The 25,602-nt window shown below is 30.9% G+C and overlaps 3 protein-coding genes and 1 pseudogene across 4 annotated transcripts; 2 read left to right on the top strand and 2 right to left on the bottom strand.

Moving 5' to 3' along the window:
• Positions 1–7,266: 7,266 nt before the first annotated feature.
• Positions 7,267–8,312, top strand: LOC110270810 (uncharacterized). 2 transcript variants are annotated; one of them, XM_088485497.1, is made up of 2 exons: positions 7,267–7,472; positions 7,840–8,312. In XM_088485497.1, the coding sequence occupies exon 2, from the start codon at positions 7,901–7,903 to the stop codon at positions 8,108–8,110; it is 210 nt and encodes a 69-aa protein (XP_088341623.1). In that variant the 5' UTR covers positions 7,267–7,472; positions 7,840–7,900; the 3' UTR covers positions 8,111–8,312. The 2 variants fall into 2 exon arrangements, with proteins under 2 accessions (XP_088341623.1, XP_088341622.1); XM_088485496.1 differs by having other exon boundaries at positions 7,269–7,480.
• A 3,566-nt stretch (positions 8,313–11,878) lies between these two features.
• On the top strand, positions 11,879–12,414 carry LOC148569531 (uncharacterized; annotated as a pseudogene).
• A 4,516-nt stretch (positions 12,415–16,930) lies between these two features.
• On the bottom strand, positions 16,931–17,527 carry LOC110271633 (uncharacterized; the record flags this gene model as incomplete). Its single annotated transcript, XM_021122653.2, is given in 1 exon segment — positions 16,931–17,527. A coding segment is annotated over 1 exon segment (597 nt), but the record flags the coding sequence as incomplete, so codon positions are not given.
• A 2,451-nt stretch (positions 17,528–19,978) lies between these two features.
• On the bottom strand, positions 19,979–24,450 carry LOC107635519 (protein FLX-like 2). Its single transcript, XM_016339004.3, has 5 exons — positions 24,249–24,450; positions 23,328–23,916; positions 21,945–22,090; positions 21,750–21,847; positions 19,979–20,711 (listed from the first exon to the last, which is right to left on the bottom strand). Exons 2-5 carry the CDS (start codon positions 23,891–23,893, stop codon positions 20,274–20,276), a joined length of 1,248 nt encoding a protein of 415 aa, XP_016194490.1. The 5' UTR covers positions 23,894–23,916; positions 24,249–24,450; the 3' UTR covers positions 19,979–20,273.
• Between the last annotated feature and the right edge of the window lie 1,152 nt (positions 24,451–25,602).

Here is a 25,602-nt window from a genome sequence, read left to right as displayed (position 1 = left end):
TATTATTTTATTATAATTTTTATTTCTAAAAAATAATTTTTTATAATTATTTTTATAATTATTTTACTAAAATAATTTTTTTAATAATTATTTTTATTATTATTATTTTTAATAATTTCTAAAAATAATACCAAAATTATTTTTTAAGTATTTTTATTATTTTTTTATCAAAATAAATTTTTTATAATTATTTTTTGTTTTTGTAATTTTGGAAAACTAAAACTAAAATAATATTCTTTCTCTTATAATTTTTTATGATTATTTTTAAACTAACACCTAGAGGGAGAATATTATTTTGGTGTTAGTTTTTCGAAATTATAAAAAAAATAACTATAAAAAATTATTTTTTAGAAATAAAAATAATAATAAAAATAATTAAAAAATAATTTTGGTGTTATTTTTAGAAATTACTAAAAATAATCATAATAAAAATAATTAAAAAATAAAAATAATTATAAAAAATTATTTTAGTAAAAATAATTATAAAAATTAATGTTCAAAAATAAATAAAATAATAATAAAATAATAATTAAAAAAATAATTATAAAAAAACATTTTGATAAAAATAATTATAAAAAATTACAAGAGAGAGAATTATTTTTATTTTAAATTTACTTTTCTTGCCATATGTCAATGTTTTATTTGTTGGTCAAATTTATGCTACACTTAGCCAGTAACCACCAAAACCAATACCACCATAGAACTTCCCTTTTTATATATGCTAAAGAGTAAAGATAATCTTGAATTTTTTTTTTCTTTTATTTAAAAAACGTCATCTCAATTATTGGCTGATGGTAACGCGTGAGAAAACTAATAAGAAGGTGTTATCTCTTTTCGAATTAAATTTTCTCTCTCATTTATATCAGTTAGTTGAATATTCCAACAAATTTATTTATTTTTGTGAATTTATCAAATTTTTTCTATAATTATCAAACAAATTAAAATCCCCTTGACTTTATGTAACTGGTTACTGTCATTTAGATATGAATTTATTGGACTTGATGAGTAGTTATGTCATTCATCCACGTTTGATTTCATGGTTTTCATGCATTTAATTAATAATGTTGAATAAATTTTGTTCAAATATATATATATATATATTTGACGGTTGTTCAAAAATAGATATATAATCTTCAATATTATTATTTTAGCGTAGACATGCTTGGCTGAATAAGGTTAGTCTTTTGTGCTTTATTATTCAAATTCTTCGAGCACTCATTTCTGAATTATTTACAAAACATATATTCAACGTAAAGATACAAAAAAAAAAAAAGAAACTAGAGAGCTAAATTTTTTTTAATTAATATTAAGCAAATTTTATTAATTTTAAATTTTAAATTTTAAATTTAAATTTAAACTCTAATTCTTCTAAAAAAAATTTAAAAAAATAATTTTATAACAAAAAAATTAACTAATATCAATTAAATTAATTTTTTTTATATTTATTCTTACCAAAAATAACTTATTTAAGGATATAACAAAAAAAAGGTTCAAGTCAACTAAAATTGTTGAGATAAGAATGGGACGTGGATGCCCATTCCCATGCAGTACTCACATTCTCAAAGAAGGAATAATAATTAATGAATGTTGAAATTGATCCCCCTCGTACATGTATAAATAGAGGCCTTTGCCTCCGAGAGAAACACAAGCAAATAATAAAATCAAATACTTTCTCTTTATGTTACAATCAAATACTCTTCTCTTTATATTACTATTACAGTTCTTTCTCTTCTTTTATTTTATAAGTATTTTAAATTCTATTTTCTATTACTCTTTACATATAATATTAATAGCAATATTAATCATCTTTATTATATTGAGATTGTAACAATAAACAAATGCGATTCTCTCTCTCTTTATTTTTAATACTCCTTTCTATCTTTGTATATATATACACATTACAACATATTATATTATTATATATATATAAATTATTATTGGGCTAATTATTTTAATACTAGAGTCTTCTATTTATACATCTCTATTATATATATCTTTTATTTCACAACACGTTATCAGCACGAGACTCTGATCAAATTTTGAGGAAGACTCAGGTAACAAATTTTCATTATGTCGAAGCTCTCTCATCTTGAATTCAATGCTCTTGATATATCTGGAAACAATTATTTATCATGGATATTAGATGCTGAAATCCATCTTGATTCAATGGATCTTGGAGATACCATTAAGGCTGAAAATAATGCATCCCAGAAGGATAAAGCTAAAGCCATGATTTTTCTCCGTCGTCATCTTGACGAAGGATTGAAAAATGAATATCTTACATTAAAAGATCCTGCAGATCTTTGGAAAGACCTTGAAGAAAGGTATAATCATCAGAAAACGGTGATACTTCCTCAGGCCCGATATGAATGGACGCATTTGCGTTTACAAGATTTTAAATCTATAAATGAATATAATTCTGCAATGTTTCGGATCACCTCACGAATGAAATTGTGTGGGAAAAAATAACTGATCATGATATGTTGGAGAAAACTTTCTCAACCTTCCATGCCTCGAATGTGCTCCTGCAGCAGCAGTATCGAGAGAAAGGGTTTAAAAAATATTCTGAGTTAATTTCTTGCCTTCTTGTTGCCGAACGCAACAATGAGTTGTTATTGAAAAATCATGAAGCGCGCCCAGCTGGCGCCGCCCCATTTCCTGAAGTAAATGCGGCAAATCATTACCCCAGAAGAGGTAAATGGCAAGCTTTTAATAACAAGAAAAATTATGGAAGGAAAAAGAATTATGTTCAAAAGAGAGGATCTCACCAGAAGTGGGACAAAGAAAAGAATATCGGGCAGAATAAATCAACCGAGGAGAAGTGTTTCCGCTGTGGTGGAAAGGGCCATTGGTCACGTACCTGTCGTACCCCAAGGCACCTAGTCGATCTTTACCAGACATCTTTGAAAAAGAACGACAAAGGAAAGGAAACAAATTTTGTTTCAAATGATGCTGAGAACTCCACCACTCATTATGATGTATCTGATTTCTTTGAGGACCCTGAAGGAAATATTGGTCATTTGATCAATGATGGAATAGTTTAATATGTGGGATTGTGAATTATATATGTAAATAAATAATGTAAAGAACTTATTGTTAAGTTTTATTTTCTATGTATTTAAGTTTCAAATGTGATGTACATAAATAATGAAATATTAATATGAATTTTGAAATTATTAAATGTGTCAAATTTTAAAAATAAAATTTTAGTATATGACATTATTTTATGTACAGTATTTCTTAGAAAAATAATTCTGATCAAGTATTCAATTTATCTGTGCATACTACTCATTTTATTATTATTTGTTTTTGAAGAGAATGGCAAGGATATGTAATGAAGATGTATGCCTTGCGGATAGTGCAAGTTCGCACACTATTCTCAAAAGTGATATATATTTTACCCATCTTGTGCCAAAAGAGGAATATGTTAACACTATTATTGGCTCAGGCAATGTGATAGAAGGCTCCGGAAGAGCTATAATTTTGTTTCCTGGAGGAACAAAATTTATAATAAATAATGCACTATTATCTACCAAGTCTCTGAGAAACTTGTTGAGTTTCAAAGATATTCGCCGAAATGGATATCATGTTGAGACGATGAATGAGGGAAATCATGAGTATTTATGTATAACAACTCATGATTCAAATAAGAAAGTTATATTAGAAAAATTACCCTCACTTTCATCTGGGTTGTATTATACCAAGATTAGTGCAATTGAATCACATGCCACTGTAAACCAGAAGTTTACTAGCTCAAATGAGTTCATAACTTGGCACGACCGATTGGGTCATCCGGGAACAACCATGATGAGGAGAATCATTGAAAACTCTCATGGACATTCACTAAAGAACCAGAAGATTCTTAAAACTAGTGAATTTTGTTGTGCTGCATGTTCTCAAGGGAAGTTAATTTTAAGGCCATCACCAGTAAAGATTGGATTTGAGTCTCCTGAATTCCTAGAAAGGATTCAAGGTGATATATGTGGACCTATTCATCCACCATGTGGATCTTTTAGATATTTTATGGTCCTGATAGACGCATCTTCGAGATGGTCACATGTGTGCTTATTATCTTCTCGCAACCTGGCGTTTGCGAGATTACTGGCTCAAATTATTCGATTAAAAGCACAATTTCCAGAAAACCCAATTAAAGCAATTCGTCTTGATAATGCTGGTGAATTTACTTCCCAAGCTTTTGATGCTTATTGTATGGCTAATGGAATAAGTGTTGAACATCCAGTAGCTTATGTTCACACACAAAATGGGTTAGCAGAATCACTTATTAAGTGTCTCCAATTAATTGCTAGACCCTTGCTTATGAGAACAAATCTCCCAACCTTGGTTTGGGGGCATGCAGTTTTACATGCTGCAGCACTTATTCGTTTGAGGCCAACGAGTTACCATCAGTTCTCTCCTATGCAATTAGCTTTTGGCCAGCAGCCAAATGTTTCCCATTTAAGAATATTTGGGTGTGCGATATATGTTCCCATTGCGCCACCTAATCGCACCAAAATGGGACCCCAAAGAAAATTGGGGATATATGTTGGATATGACTCTCCCTCTATAGTGAGGTATCTTGAGATACAAACTGGTGATATGTTTAAAGCCCGGTTTGCGGATTGTCATTTTGATGAATCAAAATTTCCAACATTAGGGGGAGAGAATAAGTTTCCTGAAAAGGAACTTAATTGGAATGCATCATCATTGATGCATTTAGATCCTCGATCAGAGCAATGTGAACTGGAAGTTCAAAAGATTATACATTTGCAAAGAATAGCAAATGAATTGCCTGATGCATTTTCCGATACAAAGAGGATAACCAAGTCGTATATACCAGCGGAAAATGCCCCAATTCGAATTGATGTCCCAGTAGGACAAGTAGCCACTGAAGCAAATTCACGGCAGAAGCGTGACAGGGCGGAAAATGCCCCAATTCGAATTGATGTCCCAGTAGGGCAAATAACCACGGAAGCAAATACACGCCAGAAGCGTGGCAGGCCTGTCGGTTCCAAAGATAAAAATCCTCGAAAGAGAAAAGAGGTAAATACGATTCCTGTTGAAAAAGACATAGTAAAGACACCGGCAGTTGTCCAAAATTCTGATATAACGCCAGAAGACGTTCAGGTACCTGAAAATTGTGAAAATGACGAGATCTCGATAAATTATGTCTTTACAGGAGAGAAATGGGACCGAAATAAGACAATTGTCAATGAAATATTTGCATATAATGTGGCATTAGATATCATGCATGAAAGTAAGGATCTTGAGCCAAGATCAGTCGAAGAATGTCGACAAAGAAATGATTGGCCAAAATGGAAAGAAGCCATGAAGGCTGAATTAGACTCACTTGCAAAACGTGAAGTTTTTGGACCTGTAGTCCGTACACCTGAAGATGTAAAACCTGTTGGATACAAGTGGGTATTTGTAAGAAAACGAAATGAGAAAAATGAAGTTGTGCGCTACAAAGCTCGACTTGTGGCACAAGGTTTTTAATAAGGCAGTTCTCATCACAAGGGATATTGTACTCTTTTTCCTTCACTAAGGTTTTTCCCACAGGGTTTTCCTTTAGTAAGGTTTTAATGAGGCAATAATCCTAAATGGGCATCCAAGGGGGAGTGTTGAGATAAGAATGAGACGTGGATGCCCATTCCCATGCAGTACTCACATTCTCAAAGAAGGAATAATAATTAATGAATGTTGAAATTGATCCCCCTCGTACATGTATAAATAGAGGCCTTTGCCTCCGAGAGAAATACAAGCAAATAATAAAATCAAATACTTTCTCTTTATGTTACAATCAAATACTCTTCTCTTTATATTACTATTACAGTTCTTTCTCTTCTTTTATTTTATAAGTATTTTAAATTCTATTTTCTATTACTCTTTACATATAATATTAATAGCAATATTAATCATCTTTATTATATTGAGATTGTAACAATAAACAAATGCGATTCTCTCTCTCTTTATTTTTAATACTCCTTTCTATCTTTGTATATATATACACATTACAACATATTATATTATTATATATATATAAATTATTATTAGGCTAATTATTTTAATACTAGAGTCTTCTATTTATACATCTCTATTATATATATCTTTCATTTCACAACAAAAATTACTAAGTACTTATTTTGATTCAGATTAATTGTCTATTTGTTTGACCATCATACATTAATTCTATTTATTTTACACTAATAACAATAAGATTGGTCTTACTATACATCAAAGTATTTTTTAAGTTATTAAAAAAAAATTTTTGTCAATCAAGTTTAATTAAATTATTCTAAATTCAACAAAAATCACTCCCACAATTATTTGTGTAAATCACACATTTTTTTTTCATACATTTTTTCATTATTATTGTTTTTTTTATTGTTGTTGCTGCTGTTATTACATTTTTTTCTCTTTCTTCTCTTATCTTTTTTTGTTTATTTTTTATTTGATTTTTTTTATTTCTTTCTCTTATTATTTTTCTTGTTAAGATTAAGATCAGAGGATGAAACAAAAAAATAAAAATGAGAAAAAATAAAAAAAATGAGAAAAAATTAAGAAGACGATAATGAATAAGAGAAGGATAAGGAGTTTTGAATTATGCAAAATTTATTCAAAAAAATAGTACCTAAATTTTTTAATCGTGACACAAATAATTTTTTAATTTTAATATCAAAATTTTTTAATAGTAACACTAATTTTTATTAAGATGGTAAAATAAAAAAAAATTATGAGAATATATAAAAAATACAATAATGACAATGATAATATATAAATGATGATGATAAGGAGGAAATGAAGAGTTAGGAAAGTTTTAAATTTTGCAGAATTTATTAAAAATAATATTAAATATTTTAATCGATATCGTGATATAAGAAGTTTTTTTAATTTTAACACCAAAATTATCTAATCGTGATATATATTCTTGCTAAGAAGACAAAATAAAAAAAATTATAAAAATATAAAACAAGAAGAAAAAGAATTAAAACATAATAATAAAGAAGACGAAAAAGAAAAAGTAAAATTTTAAATTATGTAAAATTTATTATAAAAATAATATCAAAATTTTGTAATTATGATATAATTTTTTTTATTTTTAACATTAAATTTTTTTAATCGTATATATAAATTTGACTTAGTTAAACTTACTTAAAAAAAAAATAATTATCTACCATTTCTCCATAAAAATACATAGTAACATGTATAGGAATTTGAAGTGTTGGGGTGATGAGGTCCTTGGCAATATATATGCGTGGTCTTAATGGTTACCATACAACACTCACTGAAATACTGACAACCAACCCACCTTCCTCTCATTCTTCATATTCATATTAATTCTCTCTTCCTCCATTCATATTCCTACTTATTCATTCTCTTACTCTCTCTCTTTTCTCTCTACACTTTTAGTGCAATTGTGGGAGCTTCTTTTCAACTTATAACCAAATAGTATTACACCACCTCAACAACCTAAGGTACCAAGGTAAGGTTAATTATTACTTTCATTTTTGTTTCAATTCCTTCTCTTTCTTTTTTCCTTTTTGTTTTTCTCCTTTCTTGAGTTTCATTTTCACTTATTATTTATGAATTCTGTTAAGTAATCAACAGAGGTTTAATTAACAAGATCATCCTGATTTTTTAAATTATCAATAATTAGTGATTATTAAAATTTTATTTTTAAAAAATTTAAAACCAATAATTATTAATCATAGTTGTTTAGAGTTGACTGATTAAGAATTATTTGTCTATACTTTTTTATTTATTTATTCTTCTTTAATTTTCCCATGCACTACTTCTGATGATGATGAGTGATTTATTTATTTATTTATTTATTTGGAGCAGCTAGAATTAATGACATGAGTAGATAGAAGAAGATATATAGATACAAAAAAAGATCAGAGAGATGAAGGGTTTGGGAAGGCTTGTGGTGAATCTAAAGTCAAAGATAAAGTCATTGAAAATGATGAAGAAAGCATCATCTTATTATTATGATAAGATGGAGAAGAGTGAGAGCATGAGGGTTGAGATTCGAAGCAGAAAAGCCAGAAAGCTTATTGAAGACACACTCAAAATTGCTGATTCACCAAAATCTTCCAAGACTTACACCTTCTAATAATAATTCCATTATCTTCTTCAATGTAGTAACATATATATACATTCTCTTTAATATAAGCTAATTAATTAAGCTTATGTAATGTAACGCTCTTCCATATTTATGTACTTTCAATTTCAGCGTGTATAACGTATATTTAGCTTAATTTTTCTAATTAATATTCTATTAATAAAATAATCAACTCATGTCAATTTTAAATTCAGTCTTGTGTATATATATGCAATAATTAAGTAGCATGCAATAACAATTTTTAAATAGAGTTTAAATAGATAATAAATTAATTTTTTTTAAGCAAATAAAGCTGTAAAAACTTGTTTGTGGGGAAGGGGGAAACCTTGTTTTAATCTCAAAAAGTATATAGATTTTCACTTAGCTCCTTTCGTTTTCATATTTATTGCGTATTAAAATCAGGTCCATTTTTGGTTGGACCATCTATGAAGAAATAGTTCAGGGTAGTTATGCCATTCAATTTTATTTATTTAAAAAAATTATTAATGTCATGAATATAATAAATTGGTGGCACCAGAAATTGTTCTGTTGTTATTTTATTTTTAAAGACCTATGTGTGCAAGTAAATTAAACACTTTAAGGGCTGAGATTTTTAAGAATATACTATATACAGAATCCGGAATATTCTTCAAGGAATTTCAAGTTTTTACTTTTTAGTGTTACAAATTCTAAATATTATATTTAAAATTGAAATTAACTTGAAGAGTTGGAAAGTATCAAAGAAAATATATTTCTGATTTTTCTACCGTTTCATATAGTTAGACATTCGTTTCATATATTGGGTAGTCAAGTAATGTAAGTGACTGAAACTAAAACAAAAAAGAAGAAGAAGAGAAGTTGTGGAAATTGGTTACACATTAACCATGAAAATGTAGGGTTTGATGATGATGGAAGACAATTAAGGGACGTAATTTGTTTCCGATTTGGCTATTGCATGCACATGAAAATGAACTCTACTAGCTAAACACAGATCTACCTTTTTCAATTAACTAATAATTTGATGTTTTGGTTTTTCAGGTGTCATTTAATTCGGTAGACTTAAAACTACTCATTTACAAATTTAAAATTAATTTAATATTTTATTATTAACTAATAAATTACTATATATATTAAAACAGAATTCGATTATAATATTATAATAAATAAAATCTCAATTTAATTCTTAAAAATTTTTTATATTATAATTTTAAATAAATTAATTGATTTTACAAAATTCATATAATGATGCAAAAGTAATTCTTATTTAATTATTTTTGCTATTTAAATTTATGGATTTTTTATTCTTAATATTATTTTCGGTATCATGTAAAAAAATTGAGTAATATTTTTAGTATTTTTAAAAAGTAATTAATTAATAGTTAGAAAGAAATGCATCTTTTTATCCTAATTTTAGAAAAGAATAATTTTGATTTATCAATTTTATTTGACGGGATAATTACCTAAAAAAATTTACATTGATTGGATCATTACTAAAAAAAATCCAAATATCAAATGATTTGACTTTTATGTAACATTTAATTTTATAAAATTTGTATTAAGTCTGACAATTTTATAATTTAAATCTTGTTATGATTTTATATTTTACGTACTTAATTTATTTTTTTTAATTTATTATAAAATCTCAATTTTTTCTACTTTATTCGATACTAATTAATTAAGTAGACGAGAGAATTATCACTCTTTTAACCCAAATTTATTCTAACTAATTTGATTTTATGTTTGTAGCTTTTAACTAATAAGATCATAAATTTTAACCTTGTGAATAATAAAATATTTGGATATAGAAATCCTCAAAAGTGAAGGTAGTTGTTCTAAAGTGAGAAACTGATAAATAATTACCATTCAATATTATTTTGATTTTGGACTTATACAAAATCACAAGTATTAATATAATTAGTTTCTTAACTTTTCACTTTATAACAACCTTCACTCTATTTTAGGTTGGAAATGTTTAGAGAGCAGCAACTTTATTAAATTTTGGCCAGTATATAACGAGCAAAGAAAAATAAGTTATTGGATGAAATTTCACATCAATCTCACACCATTAAAATCATCATTAATAACTATTTGATGGCTACAAATCACAAAAGTTGCTGGCCCTAGCATTCCTCTCTCAGGTTTAACTAAAAATGACTACTAATGTCAAAATCTTCAATTTTCATAATGCATCAAAAGTAAAAAATAATTTCTGATGCAATAGATCAGAAAAGGACTTAGCATAATATTAGCATATATATAATTGTTTCTTCCAAAAAGTATAGTCCAAATTAAAACACACCACACATCTTTTGTGCTTCTCATCATAAACATTGAACAACTTAATATATACAAAACAAAATAGTAGTACCGAGAATAATAATTCTTAGACAGAATCAGATCCTTTCACACATCACTAAGGTAACAGTAAAAAAGGGAAAAACACATAAAAGTAGATCATATATTATATAATGTTCCCTCTCCTTATTAGAACTTTTTTTTTGCTATGGGGCCAGGATTTGAGAGAACCCAAAAGCAAGAGACATTCTAACAGAAAAAAGAAACATTCAAATTATTATAAATTGTTCTCTTTGGACAATGGGGTTATGAGATCCAATCAAAACATGTTTCTATTGGTAGTGTAGACTTTTGACATATACCATAAATATATGAGGGGTGCAATTCACATTATTGTTACAACTTTAATTTGATTTTATTTTGATCACATAATATAATTTATACTTTATAGTGATGATGAGTAGTCAAACTCTAAGTTATATATAATCCAAAAACATAGGACAAAACTTGAAAAAAGAGTTGCATGTTTCACTGAAAATGTTTTTGTTTCATATCATTCCTGTATCATATATATTACCTCACATAATCAGGATGAAGCGGTAGAATCAAAGTATCCTTGTGTATGGAAATTATATTAACAAGGTTAGTTGAAATTCTTATATAATAAAAGAATTTTAGACAAAATAAAACATTATTTTTGCTTAAAGACATCAATACTTATTTATTTAAATAATTTCACGCTTAATTTTTTTTTAGCTTTGGTCTAATAGTAAAGGATTTGAATAATATTGTACAAAATAAGTTGTTTCAATTTACTTTTTCATTAGATATGAACATATATGTATATATATATTTTTTATATGAAATTATATCAAATATTTTCTATTTTAAAAGATATCATTTACTATTCTAATAAATTATTCTAATAAATTAGAATGCATATTTTTCTATCCTAATAATAAATATATACGAGAGTACTCTTTGAATACTGTATCTATATTTAATTATAAAAATATTATATCAATAATTATCCATTAATATCTTCTCAAGGTGGAACATGCAAGTCTTCAATATCCAACTTGAACAATATTGTCTTAAACTTTTTTGGCATCTAAGAGTTTTAGTAAAAAAGTCGACTTGTGAGTGAGAACATAAGATAGAAGGAGATTGGTGCACCATCTCATCTCGAATAAGATGATGGTCTATTTCAATATGCTTCGTGCGTATTCATGAAAAACTGGATTTGACTGTCGCAATAGAGACGAATGAAGACATAATGAGGCACATATAAAGATGAGAATATATCTTTAATCCATTTCAATTCTTTTGTTGTTTAAATCATTAAACGATGTTCAGCCTCAATCGAGGAAGTAGATACTGTCTGTTATTTCTAAATTTTCAACGATATTAGTAAATTACCAAGTTAGATGAATCAACCTATGATTGACTTGCGAGTGAGTGGATAACTAATCCAATACGCCGAATATGAAGTTCGGAAGGTTCTGTAATCCTACGCATTTGTTCAGGACGAAATCGAATATGACGAAAAACTCAAATCGGGCATTGATAACGACGTCTCGATCATGTATGTCATCAATGATCTTCGGCGACAGACGGAGGAACAACGGCGGCGGTGGCGCCTCGAATTTCCGGCAATCTGATCGAGAATCGAAGGGTTTCAACAACAAAATCGACGAACATGATCGGTCGTCTTCCACGGAGAACAAAATCTCTCGTGAAACCTCTCCGAAAGGTCAAAAACAGGCGGCGCCAGCACTTGCGCAGCGGTCGCGAGCGTTACAGGCAGAGAAGAGAGTGTTTAACTGGAGGCTATGCTTGAGTCCATTGGTTAGGGCAAAACCGAACGAGTACTTGGTCCATAACCATGGAAGAACAGTTCAAGAAACCGGTGCATCCATGGGAGGTGGGGCCAGAAAATTAGATTTATCTCGACGACGTAGTTTAGCTGCAGTCGATGGAAGAAGCTTGCCGATTTCAGAAGAGTCGCTCACAACCGTTGATTTTTTTTAGGGTTTGGATACTATGTAGAAAAGAAGTTATTTCAAATTATTTTTCTATTAGTCATGAATATATATACATTTTTTTGATATAAACTTATATTAAATATTTTTTATTTTAAAAGACATAATTTATAATCCTAATAAATTAAAATGTATAATTTTTTATCCTAATAATAAATATACACGAGAGTACTTTTTGAGTACTGTATCTATATTTAATTATAAAAATATGTATATTTAAATTATTCTTTAATAAATATACATAAAATATTATATAAATCGTTGTGTGAAAAAAAAAAAGAAATAATACAGTTGAATAAATTTCAGTAAGTAATCGAACATGACGAAAAATAATTGTTATAAGTTATGAAGTTAATTTAGAGGATTTATAGTTATAGTTAGTAATTGGGGTATGTTTATGAAATGAGAATTATTGTTTATAGTATTGGAATGAATTATTGGTTAAGTGATTGTGGAATAAAAAAGGAAGAATTGACACATTGACAATTATTTTTACATTTTATTTTTTTGTTGATATACTATTGGGCCTATATTAAAAGTTGTAAACCAAATTGGATTTAGCCAAAGCATTTTGCAGCCTGATCCTAATTATTTTGATAGAATAAATATTGTCACTCTTGTTAAAGTGAAGAAATTGATAAGATGAACAAATAAAATTTTATTAATCTTTAAATTAAAATAATAATCAAACATAATAAAAATTACAAATTCAATAATAATTTAATTCTCATTTTATCTTTTTTCAACTTTAAGTATACTAAGGATTTTCATTTAGTTTCATTGTTTTTTTTTGTTAGTAGTTTTCTGTTGTAACAAATATATCGAGTTTACTATTTTTTTTCCCAATTAATAATGGACAATCTTGATTCTAACCATTTATATTCATATTTATTTATTTTTGAGGGTCAACCAATCACTTTTTTTTTTTTGTCATAAACCAATGACCTTTTATTAAGAGTCCTATTTTATGAGTCTATTATTTATTTAGAGGTATCAGCTTAAGCCCAACTACAAATTGGACTATGTACGTTTTCATCCAAATTATTAGCCGTAGTTGTTACCAAAAAAAAGGATTAGCTGTAGTTTAAAAATGAACTATATTTCAAGACCAAACAAAAAAAAGAATTATATTTGGGTTTGGGTAGGGTTGAAGGGCTTAGCCCAAGACAAAAAAAAAAAAACTATATTTATAACTGAGACTTAGTTTAAGAGTTGTCCAATCTATTTGACAAAAAAAAAAAAAAAACTATACTTATGCTGTAAGACTCATTTTTAACCGAAAATGGATCAACAGATCAGAAATGTTTAACAAATAAATTTCACTAATTTATATGTGTACACTCTAAAAAATATAAGTAAAAACGGTATTGATTCATGTATACAAAATTCTAGTAAATATATGTACAAATTATATTATTATTTTGTGTATAAAACATCTATAAATATAGATGTAAATTATTATTCACTAAGTACTTACAAAAAAAAATAATAACATTTGTTGATTATGTTGCATTGTTCGATGGATCAATCCGAAATCCCAATGACAATCTAACACCTCAAAAATTGATTTGTCCTTTAGGTAGTTGCCACTTGTCAAATTAATCTCATGATAAACAACTAGAGTGTGAAATAGTGTACGAGAAACTAGACTGGTTTAATTAAGTCATGTATCTGCTATGATGCATATCAGCATTATCTTTGAGCTTCATTTTAAACTTGATCATATTATTGGAATTCTAGCTTCCGCAGTATTCTCCTACAAGACCAAGTTGGTGGACTTCAAATCTTCTATGAAAACCAGTAGAGTAATACAAATTGTTTTATCAAGTTATGAATAAAAGAGTTCAAGAGGATCAATCTTCACTAACTTGATTGCTGTATCTAGTTTTAATAGTGTTAAGTTGAGATAGTTAATTGCTTATTGCCATTTATGTTATTTGATACTAGTTTTTTTTGCCTATTTCATCGAATTGTTAAACAATAATTGGATTATATGTAACAATGCTCGAAATTTGGGTATGAAGGAAACTAGATATAAAAGCCTATACACAATCTTGTCACTCAATCAAACTATATATAACTAACTCAATACAACCTTATATATGATTTGTTGTTGATGGTTTATAATCCTTTCTATGTATGGAAGGATACCCATCTTTTCTGTAATCAGTGAGCCTATTATGGGTTAGTTTCATTTCCCTCCCCTGAATAAATGTCTTAGAATTTTAAATCAAAGTCATGCATGCAAGTTCAAAATCTTAATTAAGGTTGTCAAACTCTCAAATGAGCCAATAAATTCTCGTAATTCAGAGTTTACAAACTGAGTTTTGATTTGTGGTTGATGGTTAGAAGAATAGATCAATACCCTTATCAATTGCAAAGATTTTTTTTTATCCAATAGTAAAAATAGGGTGGTCATGCGGGTATAAGAACATATCCAAAAATTTCAGGCCTTTTTCATCACTACCTTAATACAGATTTTACAGTCCTATACTATATTCTTTTTTCACCAACAACCAAGGAATTAACCATTATGTTCAATGGTGGATATGCTTGAAAAAAATATACAGGTAAATATTTCTTTGTGACAAAATATCCCATCAGCATTTCTTTTTAGTCCTTCATTATTTCATTACTCCACGCTGCATGCATTGTGCAATAACAAGGCTACTTCACAAGACTTATGATGAATTCATTGCTTTGCATCCAAGTAAAAAGTTTCTCATTTAAACACAAGCAAGCAAGCAAACAACTCTTAATAAATAATATCGTATATCAAATATATTATACATGGATTGAAAATATATACTTGAGTGTCAAATAAAAAATTAAGCTAATCTTATGAACATAGTTTTGGCAAGTAATAAACAGCAGCATTACTCAAACTCAAAGTATGATTCTTTGTCTTGTTTAGACTTGCCAATTGGGTCTCACTACTATGTATTCCTTCATCACCATCATATAACATTGTTCTCTTTTTAGCATCCTCTTTCACATCAACGATAATGTTCTTGAAGCTTTTGAGAAACATGGAATCAAAGAAGCTTTTCAAGTGATCATTTTTTTACAACAGGCTTTTCATTCGGCTTTGTTTATTTATATTTAATCTTGGTTTTGTTTCTGAAGGAAACGCCAGATTTCTACTAAGATGTGTGACAGCTTCAGCTGACAACTTTTCATGTTTCAATGTGAAAGATATTCTCATTTTTTCTTGATCACATTCTTGCATGAATCTATAGATTGTGTCCGCAAAAACCTTTAGTTAAGCATCAAAGTGAATTCATCATAAACACTAAAAACCAGGAACAACATCTTAATGAACACAATTCAAGCAAAAACTAAAGTACATTTAGATAAATATCTGACAATGCATAATTGATCATGAGATTCTCTTGCAGTATCTAGAACCACTCTAATCAATGCTTCAAATTTACAAGGTTTGAAATGGGGATCAGGAGCAACTTCTAATAGGAACAAATGCAACATTTTCACAATTCGTTTTTATTTTTCTATTACAAAAGCTTAAAATAGGAATGCTGAAAATTTAATTGAGAATGCTGTCATTTGTATAATAGTTAACATCTCTTTTTATTCTTTGCTGTCCTATTTATATTTTTTCATCAGTTTGAAATGCAAAATGGTAAAATTTGTATAATTTTACTATTTTAAATTAATTATTAAGAAACAAAAGTGGCTGCCAATGAAAATATGCTTAGATTACCATGCATGTGTCAAGATGTCATATTGATGGCAATGTTCACAATTACAAACCTTTGGAAACCCCTCATTTTCTGGATATAATTTTCAACAAATATTTTTATAAACACATTTCTAATCCAGTTGACAAGATCATAAATTGCATGGCAGGACTCTTTTCCGCACATATCAATTCATTCGGTCCAGACCAATCTATTTTATGGGTAGAAAAGATAATTTCTAGGAGACATTCTTTAGAAAAATTTTTAGTAGATAAATCATATATGCATACAAATTTGGGTATTTACTATGTACAAATTACAAAATATTATCTATCCCCAAAAAAGTTATATTGCATGCTCATCTTATATTTTATTTTAGTTTCCTCTTTTTGAAAAATTAGTGGTTTAGTTTTATAAAAATGGGGATGGAGATTGGGAAGAGGATGGTTTTATTCATGGGAAAAAGGATCAAATTACAGTTATGTAAAATTTAAAAGTTCTGCTAGGGAACCAACTAGGTCCAGCCAACTTCTGTCAACTTTTTAATGGATTCGATTTCGAAATCCATCTTAACAAAGGTAAGTTGATATACATGGATGTTTCTTCTGCTAAACATTATGATGTTTCTTTTTCATACTAAATAGATGTTTTTTAATGTATTTTTTGAATTTTTTGCATGACTGATGTGGATATTTCTATTTTTTTAAGAATTATATGATTTTTTTTAAATCCTATAATTGGACATTTCTTTTGTTAAGTATTAGGATTTTTTTTTTATATTAAATGGATGTTTTTTTTTATATATTTTTGCGATTGTTCAAAAACATCCCGTGCTCCACCACTCCTTCTTCCTTGAACAACTCCTGAAACTGAACCAGATTGTACTTTTCGCAAAACTGCACCACCTCCATCAGCATCGCAAAATTGTTGGCGAATCCAAAACCAGTAGCACCACCAGGACCAGCCAAGTAACCGTGACTGTTGGCAAACGACGGCGGCACAAAGTCCTCAACCATGGGGTTCAACTTTGACAAAAGCTCCTCCAAATCCCTCATCTCCCTCTTATAACTCTCACCACAGTTCTCCCCATTCCTTACAGCATTAATCCCAATATACCCATCATTGTTGACCACCATCTGTTGACCCTGAATACCGTTTCCATCAAACCTATTTCAAATCTAACCCACCTGAGTCTTGTAATTACCGTTAGGGACTGACACAATAGTGTTTGTACCTCTATCTTGATTGAATACACTGTTCAGATCACCACCACCACCGTTGACAGCACCTCCACCTCCGTCGCCGCCGCCGCCAGACCTTGCCTTTGATTTCTCCATCTCAGTGGTGTCCGATGAGACAACACTATTGTCAAATTTTTGACTGGAAGAACCGATTTATAAAAAAGCTTCCTCCTTTTTCTCAGCTTTCAGGTTTTGCTTCTTTGGCGGAGAACTTTTGAGAGAGAGAATCTGTGTGTATCGTTGTTGGGGGTGTGCAGGTTACTATAGAAGAGAAGGAGAATGTTTTTATAGTTTTTAATTAGGTTTAATTAATCAGTTTCTAATTATTTAAATTTTGAATTTAAAAAATTTTAAATTAATTATTAATAATTATAATTAATTGAGTTGTTCAATTCTTGGCTGATTATACACTTGGTTCCCCATACTTTTCCAAAATTTAATTATGTTATGCATCCCGCTATGTTACCAACAGCATTTCAGCCAACTTCTGCCAACTCTGATTTATAACGGTGTTTAATAGAAGTGTCTTTGTAGATGTGTCTAATAAAAATATTTTTTTCATAACTGTATCTAATGAAAGTGTTTTTATAGATATATTTTCTGAATGTGTCTCTTTATACATGTATTTAAAATATAATAATTAATTATTATTGGTAATAAGTTGGCAAATAGTATATTGGTACCTTATACTTTTCTTTATGTTATTATATATATATATATATATATATATATATATATATATATGTGTTAGTTAGTTAAGAAAAAAATAATATAAACTTTAAGTTAACAAATAGGAAAATACATCGCATGTAAAAATCAGGCTCATTTTTTTGGATATGCAAATTCTGTGTGTGTAGTGCATGGATATGGAGATGCGTGGTGCTAGACATGAATGTGGGATAATTTTTTCTGAACCATAAAGTGAAGAAATCGAACTGTCCGATTTCTTTGTTAAAAAAATTATGAACACAAATCGGATTTGTGTGGGAGGAAAAATCGGAGGGTCCGATTTATACTTTTAAAATTTTTTTATTTTGGAAACAAAAATTGGATGATCCGATTTCATTATTAATTTTTTTTTAATTGTTTAAAATACAAATCGGACGATCCGATTTGTGTAATGTAATTTTTGTAGTTTTTTAAACACAAATCGGAGAGTCTAATTTGCTCTTGACACCATAACTGCCTAAACCACTCATACATTCCATAACTGTGTCCTACACCATTCCTCCTTCCATATCTAAATTATAAAGTGGATTATCACATCCATGTTACCTGAAAATATCACCGAACAGATACAGAAACAAAAATAAATACATAAATAAATAAAAAAAGAAAAAATAACAACAATATTACTAAAAATAAATCCAACCATTGCATTGTTATCGACTAACCTTCTACAATAAATTTTATTGGTATAAATTTTTTTACTTTTATTTTTTCAAATAATAATTTTATAAATACTAATAAATTAATTATAATAAAATTCATACAGTTTAAAAAGTTATAATTAGATTTTAATTATGTTAAATAAAAATCTGTAATTATATTTTTACTAGTTATTAAAAGTACTAAAAGTTACATTACCTGCTATTAGCAATTTAGCATTAGTATTATTATTACTGTCATTCAACACGTAGCTTGTGGCACTTCCCCTTCATGATGGGAACTGTGTTGTTCTACTGTTTTGGTCTTCTTTTTTCTTCTTCTACAGCTTCTGTTTCTTTTTCTTGTTCGTTGATTTCTCAGCATCATTGGGAGCTTCAGTTGCCACATCAGCATCGTCCTTTACCTTCCTCTTCTTATTCTTTTTCTTACTGGCCAAACCCCCTGAGCCATTTCCCTTGTTGCTTCCTTCAACTTCATTGGCAACTTGTGGAGAAGCCTCGGCTGTCGGTGTTCCAAAGATCGAAGCTTTCGACGTCTCTCTCTTGGATAATACTGCCATTGTGGGCAGTAGAGTCAACAAGACTTTTGAGAGAATGAGAAGAAGGAGAAGAAGAAGAAGGGGCATCAAAAACAACGAAGTTGGATTAAGAGGGCTTATAAAAACCCAAGGCCTGCATCAAAAGGCCTATATTAAAAAAGAAATAAAAAAGAAACCAATAAAAGCCGAAAGGTTTACTCCGTAAAGCCCAAAACCAAGAATATACAGATTACACGTGCAACACTTTGGTAGTGGACAACAATCTACTCCGTACCAGCCTCCCCCATGAGGCTGATTCTGCCAGCCCCAGGCTAGAAGTCACCATATGCATGGATGACAGCCCTTCGCAAAATGAATGAAATAAGCAGCAGTGCTTCTACACATCGTACAACAGTTATATGTATGACCTCCTTTATCTTTTTCAAAGCATTAGGAATATGATTGTTGAGTATAGTAACACTATAAACTAACACTAGTACAAGATACTTTTCTTTGTTATGTTTTTCATGTTGTTAGAGACATTGCAGCCATAGAATAGAATATTCAGGAAGAATGATCACATAACTATTCTCAATATACAAACTCCCTATCTCTCATACACTTATGTGTTGCACCTGATACAATAGTAGTAACTAAAAATTATTTGAATCTGAACGTGGATGCATCAACTTAAACTCTGGCAAGAAAAGAATGGCATGGGTTGTTTTAAATTACCAGTTAGAGTATATTTTCCTTTTCCAAAAAAAAAAAAAAAAAAGGGGGGGGGGGTGGTTGAAGATTGTAATTTCTCATGGGCGACCTGCATTTTTTCATTCTTTGGTAGATTGCACATTATACATAAGAAAGATGAGGCATACAACTCAGGAAACACTAGACAATATTCATCGATTTTCCCCCAAAGTTGCTCATAAATCTTCCAACCATGCATAACGGGGCAACATCTCGTTACGAGAGGCATGTGGCATCTCAAGGTCATCGCCTAACAGCAGGGTTTACCCCGCGAGGCTGTGCCTCGTATCCAGCTCCACCTCGAGTGGGTGGTGTTGCAGATCCGTAAGGCATATTGTTTGCTGCTGGAGCATGTCCATGTGGGCCAGCAACACCCCTTGACTGTGCATCATAGCCGGCTGTCCTCGATGGATCATAAGCAAGTGCTCTCTGCGGATCGTAACCAGTTCTTTGGGGATCAAAAACCTGTCCTCTCTTTGAATCATAAGTGGTTCCTCTAAATGCATCATATCCAGTCAATCTCTGCGGATCATAAGTTGGCCCTGAAGATGTGTTGTAGCCAGGTCCTCCTCTGGAAGCATCATAAACAGCCCCTGCAGAAACTGGACCCGGTTGAGCACCAGCAGTAGCAGCAGCAGCGGCGGCAACAGCACCACCAGCCCCAGGGATAGGACCACGTCCCTATTAACCATCCAGTCGGATAGAGCATTAATATATATGATCAGAAAAACAATATAATTATAGTCACTGGAATAAAATCAGCATCTTACTTGAACTTATAATCAGAATGAATCAATCCAACAAACGAACCTTTCTAATTGGTAACTCCAATTATCAACAACAAAGAGATTTGTACTACTAGAAGGGCTTAGCTACATGTATCAAATTATCAAACAACACCTCATATGTTCACATTGATATCACTAACATCAAAATCTCTGAAAAAAATTTCTACGTATCCTTGCTGCTAATATACAACTACTACCCTCTATAGATCTTCATACATTCTGAGCAAGCATTCAGTCATCAACCACACATTCAAATTCTTCTCATTTTCTACTGTTAAACTGTATTTCTTTCACTATATTATAAGAAAAGCACAATTACATAGCAGTTACACACACAAAGCATCTTACCCATCTGTGTTACTATTGAATCAGTCCGATTTTTTATCTATAAATAAATGAAATACTTCTAAATATTGCTATTATGCAAATCACGTAACACAGACATGCTACTTCAACAGATTTTGAAGAAGTCTTTATCAAGGTTATAAAAAGACTAGTGTTAAATGTAAAATCAGTGCTATCCCAACGCCAATTATGAGTAACAATTCATTGCAGAAGTAAGATCAAAATATGTCCAATTCAGGCATACTCCATATTATACCACTAAAACACAAACAACTGCTAAGAATTTAATCATTTATAAAACCTGCAACAGGTTGGAAGCATAACAATGCAAGCAAAACATATCATGACTCCTTGACAACAGAGGCAGATAGTTCTAAATACAATTAATTCATTCTACTTTCTACCTAGATACTATATTTAAGGCTAACAAAGTATCAACTTAAAAACATGAAAACATGAAGAAAAAAGTTCAAAGATTAAATTTTATCAAAAATAATATAGAAGTTAATAATATTAGATAATGGATCTGAATGCTGAACTCCCACGAGAAACTTAAAAACAATGTAGCACATGGTGCATCACACACCTGCATAACAGCATAACCATCTTCGTATGCATTTTGTCCCACAGGAAAAGTAGAAGGCTCACTCTCATTAGTTCCAGAGGTGCCACCATATGGCCCACCTAAATTTTATTACATACCATGATCAATCCACAATCTTGAAAAATTGAAGACAAAGGGTTCCAATGTAGAAAACAGGTAACAAAAGGAGATACATACTGCTTCTTCGATCAACATTAGCAGTATTTGTAAGCTCTGCTCGGAGTTTTTCCACTTCCCTAGTCATGGAAACATAGTTCTTTTCCATGACCTGAAGTGATTCGAGGTGATCATTGTATAATTTCTTTTCATAGTCAAAGGTCGCCCTGCATGACCAGAACAGCAGATTATAACTTATAAGGGGCGCATAACATGGCAGCCGACACTACACTAGCATGATGTAAGCACAAAAGGTGAGATAGAAACCAAAGGGTTAGGTTATCATGCTACAAATGTGTCGAGATGCACATAGAAAGATCAAGTGGGTAGATATCAATTGGATATTATGGATGGGACTAAAGGGCCACAATGAAAGCTGTTTGGGTGCTCAATAGAATGGAGAAGAGCAAAAGGAAGATTCAGATATAAAACAAAGAGGAAGGTATGACCTATGCGCCTACCAGTTGCTGACCGCACTAAATGGGACATCCCTACCCAAGAAGGGAAGTATAGATGGCTCAATATATGTTTGGCTCAGTCACAATCCCTGGCTAGTAAATTGTTTGGCAAATTTACCATGTCATCCTTCAAGAGATTCCCATGAGCTCGACTCAAGAAGCCAATGAAATGTCCCTGGCATTCAAACTTCCAGAGGGACTGTTTCTAGAAAATAATTACAGTCCAGAAAGAAAAGGCCAATTGGCCTTGTATAGTAGGGACTCCAGCTCTGGAACAAGCATATTGATTCCAAAACCCAAAAAAATAGGATCTTTGGTTTAACAGTTTATAGGGTAAATAAAATGGAATCTTTTAGATAACCAAAGAAAAGAAATTTTTTAAAAGACAAAAAGTAAAACTAGGCAGACTTAAGGAGCAATTGGGTGCTGTTAATGAAGTTAGATAACAGGAACTACTAAGCCTTATTTCGCGCTATGAGGTTCAGATTCGCTGCATAGATCATACAATGCCACTGCCTTTATCATAAAACAAAGTCTATATAAAGCCACTAGAGTCAAGTCATTTCTGATAGTTTCATCTGCAGTTTTTGTTGGCCTAGGGCTGTTATTAAGCCACAAAAAGGAAAATGGGAAATATAGATAGTCTTACTCTTTTCATTTCTCTAACCATAAGTCCCTCAAAAGATGAGGACCATTATTTACAGAATGCATACAAGCACTGCTAAACCTGTCACATCTCCACATTATCTTTACCCACTGCCTAAGCGACCAAAGCTTCTAAAAAACACTACCATAAGTTCACTTAAAATTAATGGACACACTCATGTCTCACTGAAATAGCATTTCAAATTGTCTATTCTAATTATTAACGAGCAGGAAGCATTGTCATTCAATCCAGCAGCAGTTAAACTTATACCACAAAACTTAAATAAAAACAAACGATTACCTGCAATGCTGATATTCTTGTCTGAGATGCTCCAGCTCTGTGATCAAGGCAGGAATCTGCTGCACATCCGCGTGGACCCTTTGAAGCTCCTGATTCAATTGCTGTGCTTTACCAATAAGCTCCTCCCTGGACACAACCAAGCTCTGGGCCTCCGCTCGTGCCTGCTGCAGTTCATGCTTAATAGGCTCCGCTGTTTGCAGCTCAGCTTCCATCTTGCCAATCTTTTCCAACATGCCCCGTATCTGCTGCTCCCTCTCTGCCTTCACGGTGCCAATCTGCAAGTGCAACATTTGCAGCTCGTGCTGTGCTGCAGCAAGCTCCTGCCTCAAAGTCCCATGTGTTGCGGCGAGCCTCTGATTCTCAGTAGCCAATCTCTGCATCTCCACATGCTGTGTAGCAAGCTTCTGCTCCATCACTTGCGGGGGTGGCAACATATCGAAAGGAGAAAACGGGCCAGGATGCGGATGCATCACAGGAGGCACCTGCTCCGGGTGTAACAAGCCATGCCCCGGGGGAAGTGGCCGCCTCATATGGGGAGGAGGCGGCATTCGACCTTTACTCCCCATTTAGTCTATATCTAAGCGTTGACCTGAACGTGATTTTACACAATTGCATAGAATCATGACTATGTCAGGGAACAAACGCCATTCGATATCAAGTCACCCATATGACACTTCTAACGGGTTTAAACAAAATGAAAATTTGAAGTTTATGCAAGCTAATACCATAATCATGAAATTAGGACACACATATACAGTACATATATGCAAGTCGCCAAAAGACAATTTTGAATGAAAATTTGAGCAAACTGAAGTGAAACAAATATACCCAGAATTCATATAACGAATAAGCTTAACGGGAAAAAAAAAAGATGGGAATCATTCGAATGTAAGAAAGGAGAGAAAGAAAAGAATGTCGTACCTTTTTTTGCCGGAGAGTATGGGGATTTGGGGAGCTCAAGAGGGATTGTGAAATTGTGGTTGGGTAGAGTGAAGATTGAAGCTGGAAGAGGGAAAGTGGGAACACTGAAGAACCCTAATTTGGAGGATGAAGGAAGGAAGAAGCGATGATAGTTCCTTTGGCTTGCTGACAGCTGCATTCGTTGCAATGGTACCTTCTTTTCTCTTTCCTTTTTTATTTTTTTATTTTATTTTTGACGAAATTTTCTTTGATATTACCATTTCGATTTTCGATTAACTTTTTTATTCAAAATCATTATAATATTATTAATGTTGCGAAATAAATAAATAAATAAATAAGATAAATAAGGAAGAGATAATAAAATAAAGTATAAATAGAAAAATACTATTATCAGTATTTATCAATGCTATTATACTACTATAAAAATAATATATTAATATTATATTAGTAATAAGAGAAAAATAAATAAGTGCTTTATAGTAAGAAAGAGAGAGAATATTTTAGTTTTATTATTGCTGCAGGTAACATTCATAGGATTACTTCATTATATATAGGCACATGAAGTTCTTCTTTTAGCATTGAAAATAAAAACCAACCGCCCACATTAATGGGCATTCAATTTAACCTTATCACAACACTCCCCTTTGAATGCCCATTTAGGAATATGCCTCATTAAAACCTTACTAAAGAAAAACTCAGTGGGAAAAAACCTTAGTGAAGGAAAAAGAGTACAATATCCTTTGTGACGGGGACTGCCTCGTTAAAAACCTTGTCAAGAAAAACCCAATGAGAAAAAAAACCTGACCAAAGAAAAAAGAGTACAATCTCCCCCTCTTGTCAACATCATTTAATGTCTCGAAATCGGTGCATCCCAATCTCATGTACCAATCTTTCAAAGGAGGATTTTGGAAGTGACTTTGTGAATAAATCTGCCAGATTGTCACTTGAACGGATTTGTTGGACATCAATTGTCCCTTGATTTTGAAGATCATGAGTGAAGAAGAATTTGGGAGAAATATACTTTGTTCTATCACCTTTGATGTATCCGCCTTTAAGTTGAGCAATGCATGCTGTATTATCTTCAAACAGGACAGTTTGAGCTATCTTATGATCAATCAGTCCACATGATGATAGGATATATTGAATCAGACTCCTCAGCCAAAAATACTCGCGACTAGCTTCATGAATCGCCAGTATTTCAGCATGATTAGAGGAGGTTGCTGCTATCATCTGTTTCGTGGACCTCCATGATATAGCTGTACCACCATATGTGAACATGTATCCTATTTGAGATCTCCCTTTATGTGGATCAGACAAGTATCCGGCATCTACATAGCCAACTAGGTTTGACTTC

This window comes from Arachis ipaensis, chromosome B4 (genome assembly GCF_059453495.1).
Source record: "Arachis ipaensis isolate K30076 ecotype BB chromosome B4, ASM5945349v1, whole genome shotgun sequence".
Lineage (NCBI taxonomy): Eukaryota > Viridiplantae > Streptophyta > Magnoliopsida > Fabales > Fabaceae > Arachis > Arachis ipaensis.
The sequence above is the reverse complement of the archived record's forward strand: the minus strand, read 5'-3'. Positions and strand labels throughout refer to the sequence as shown.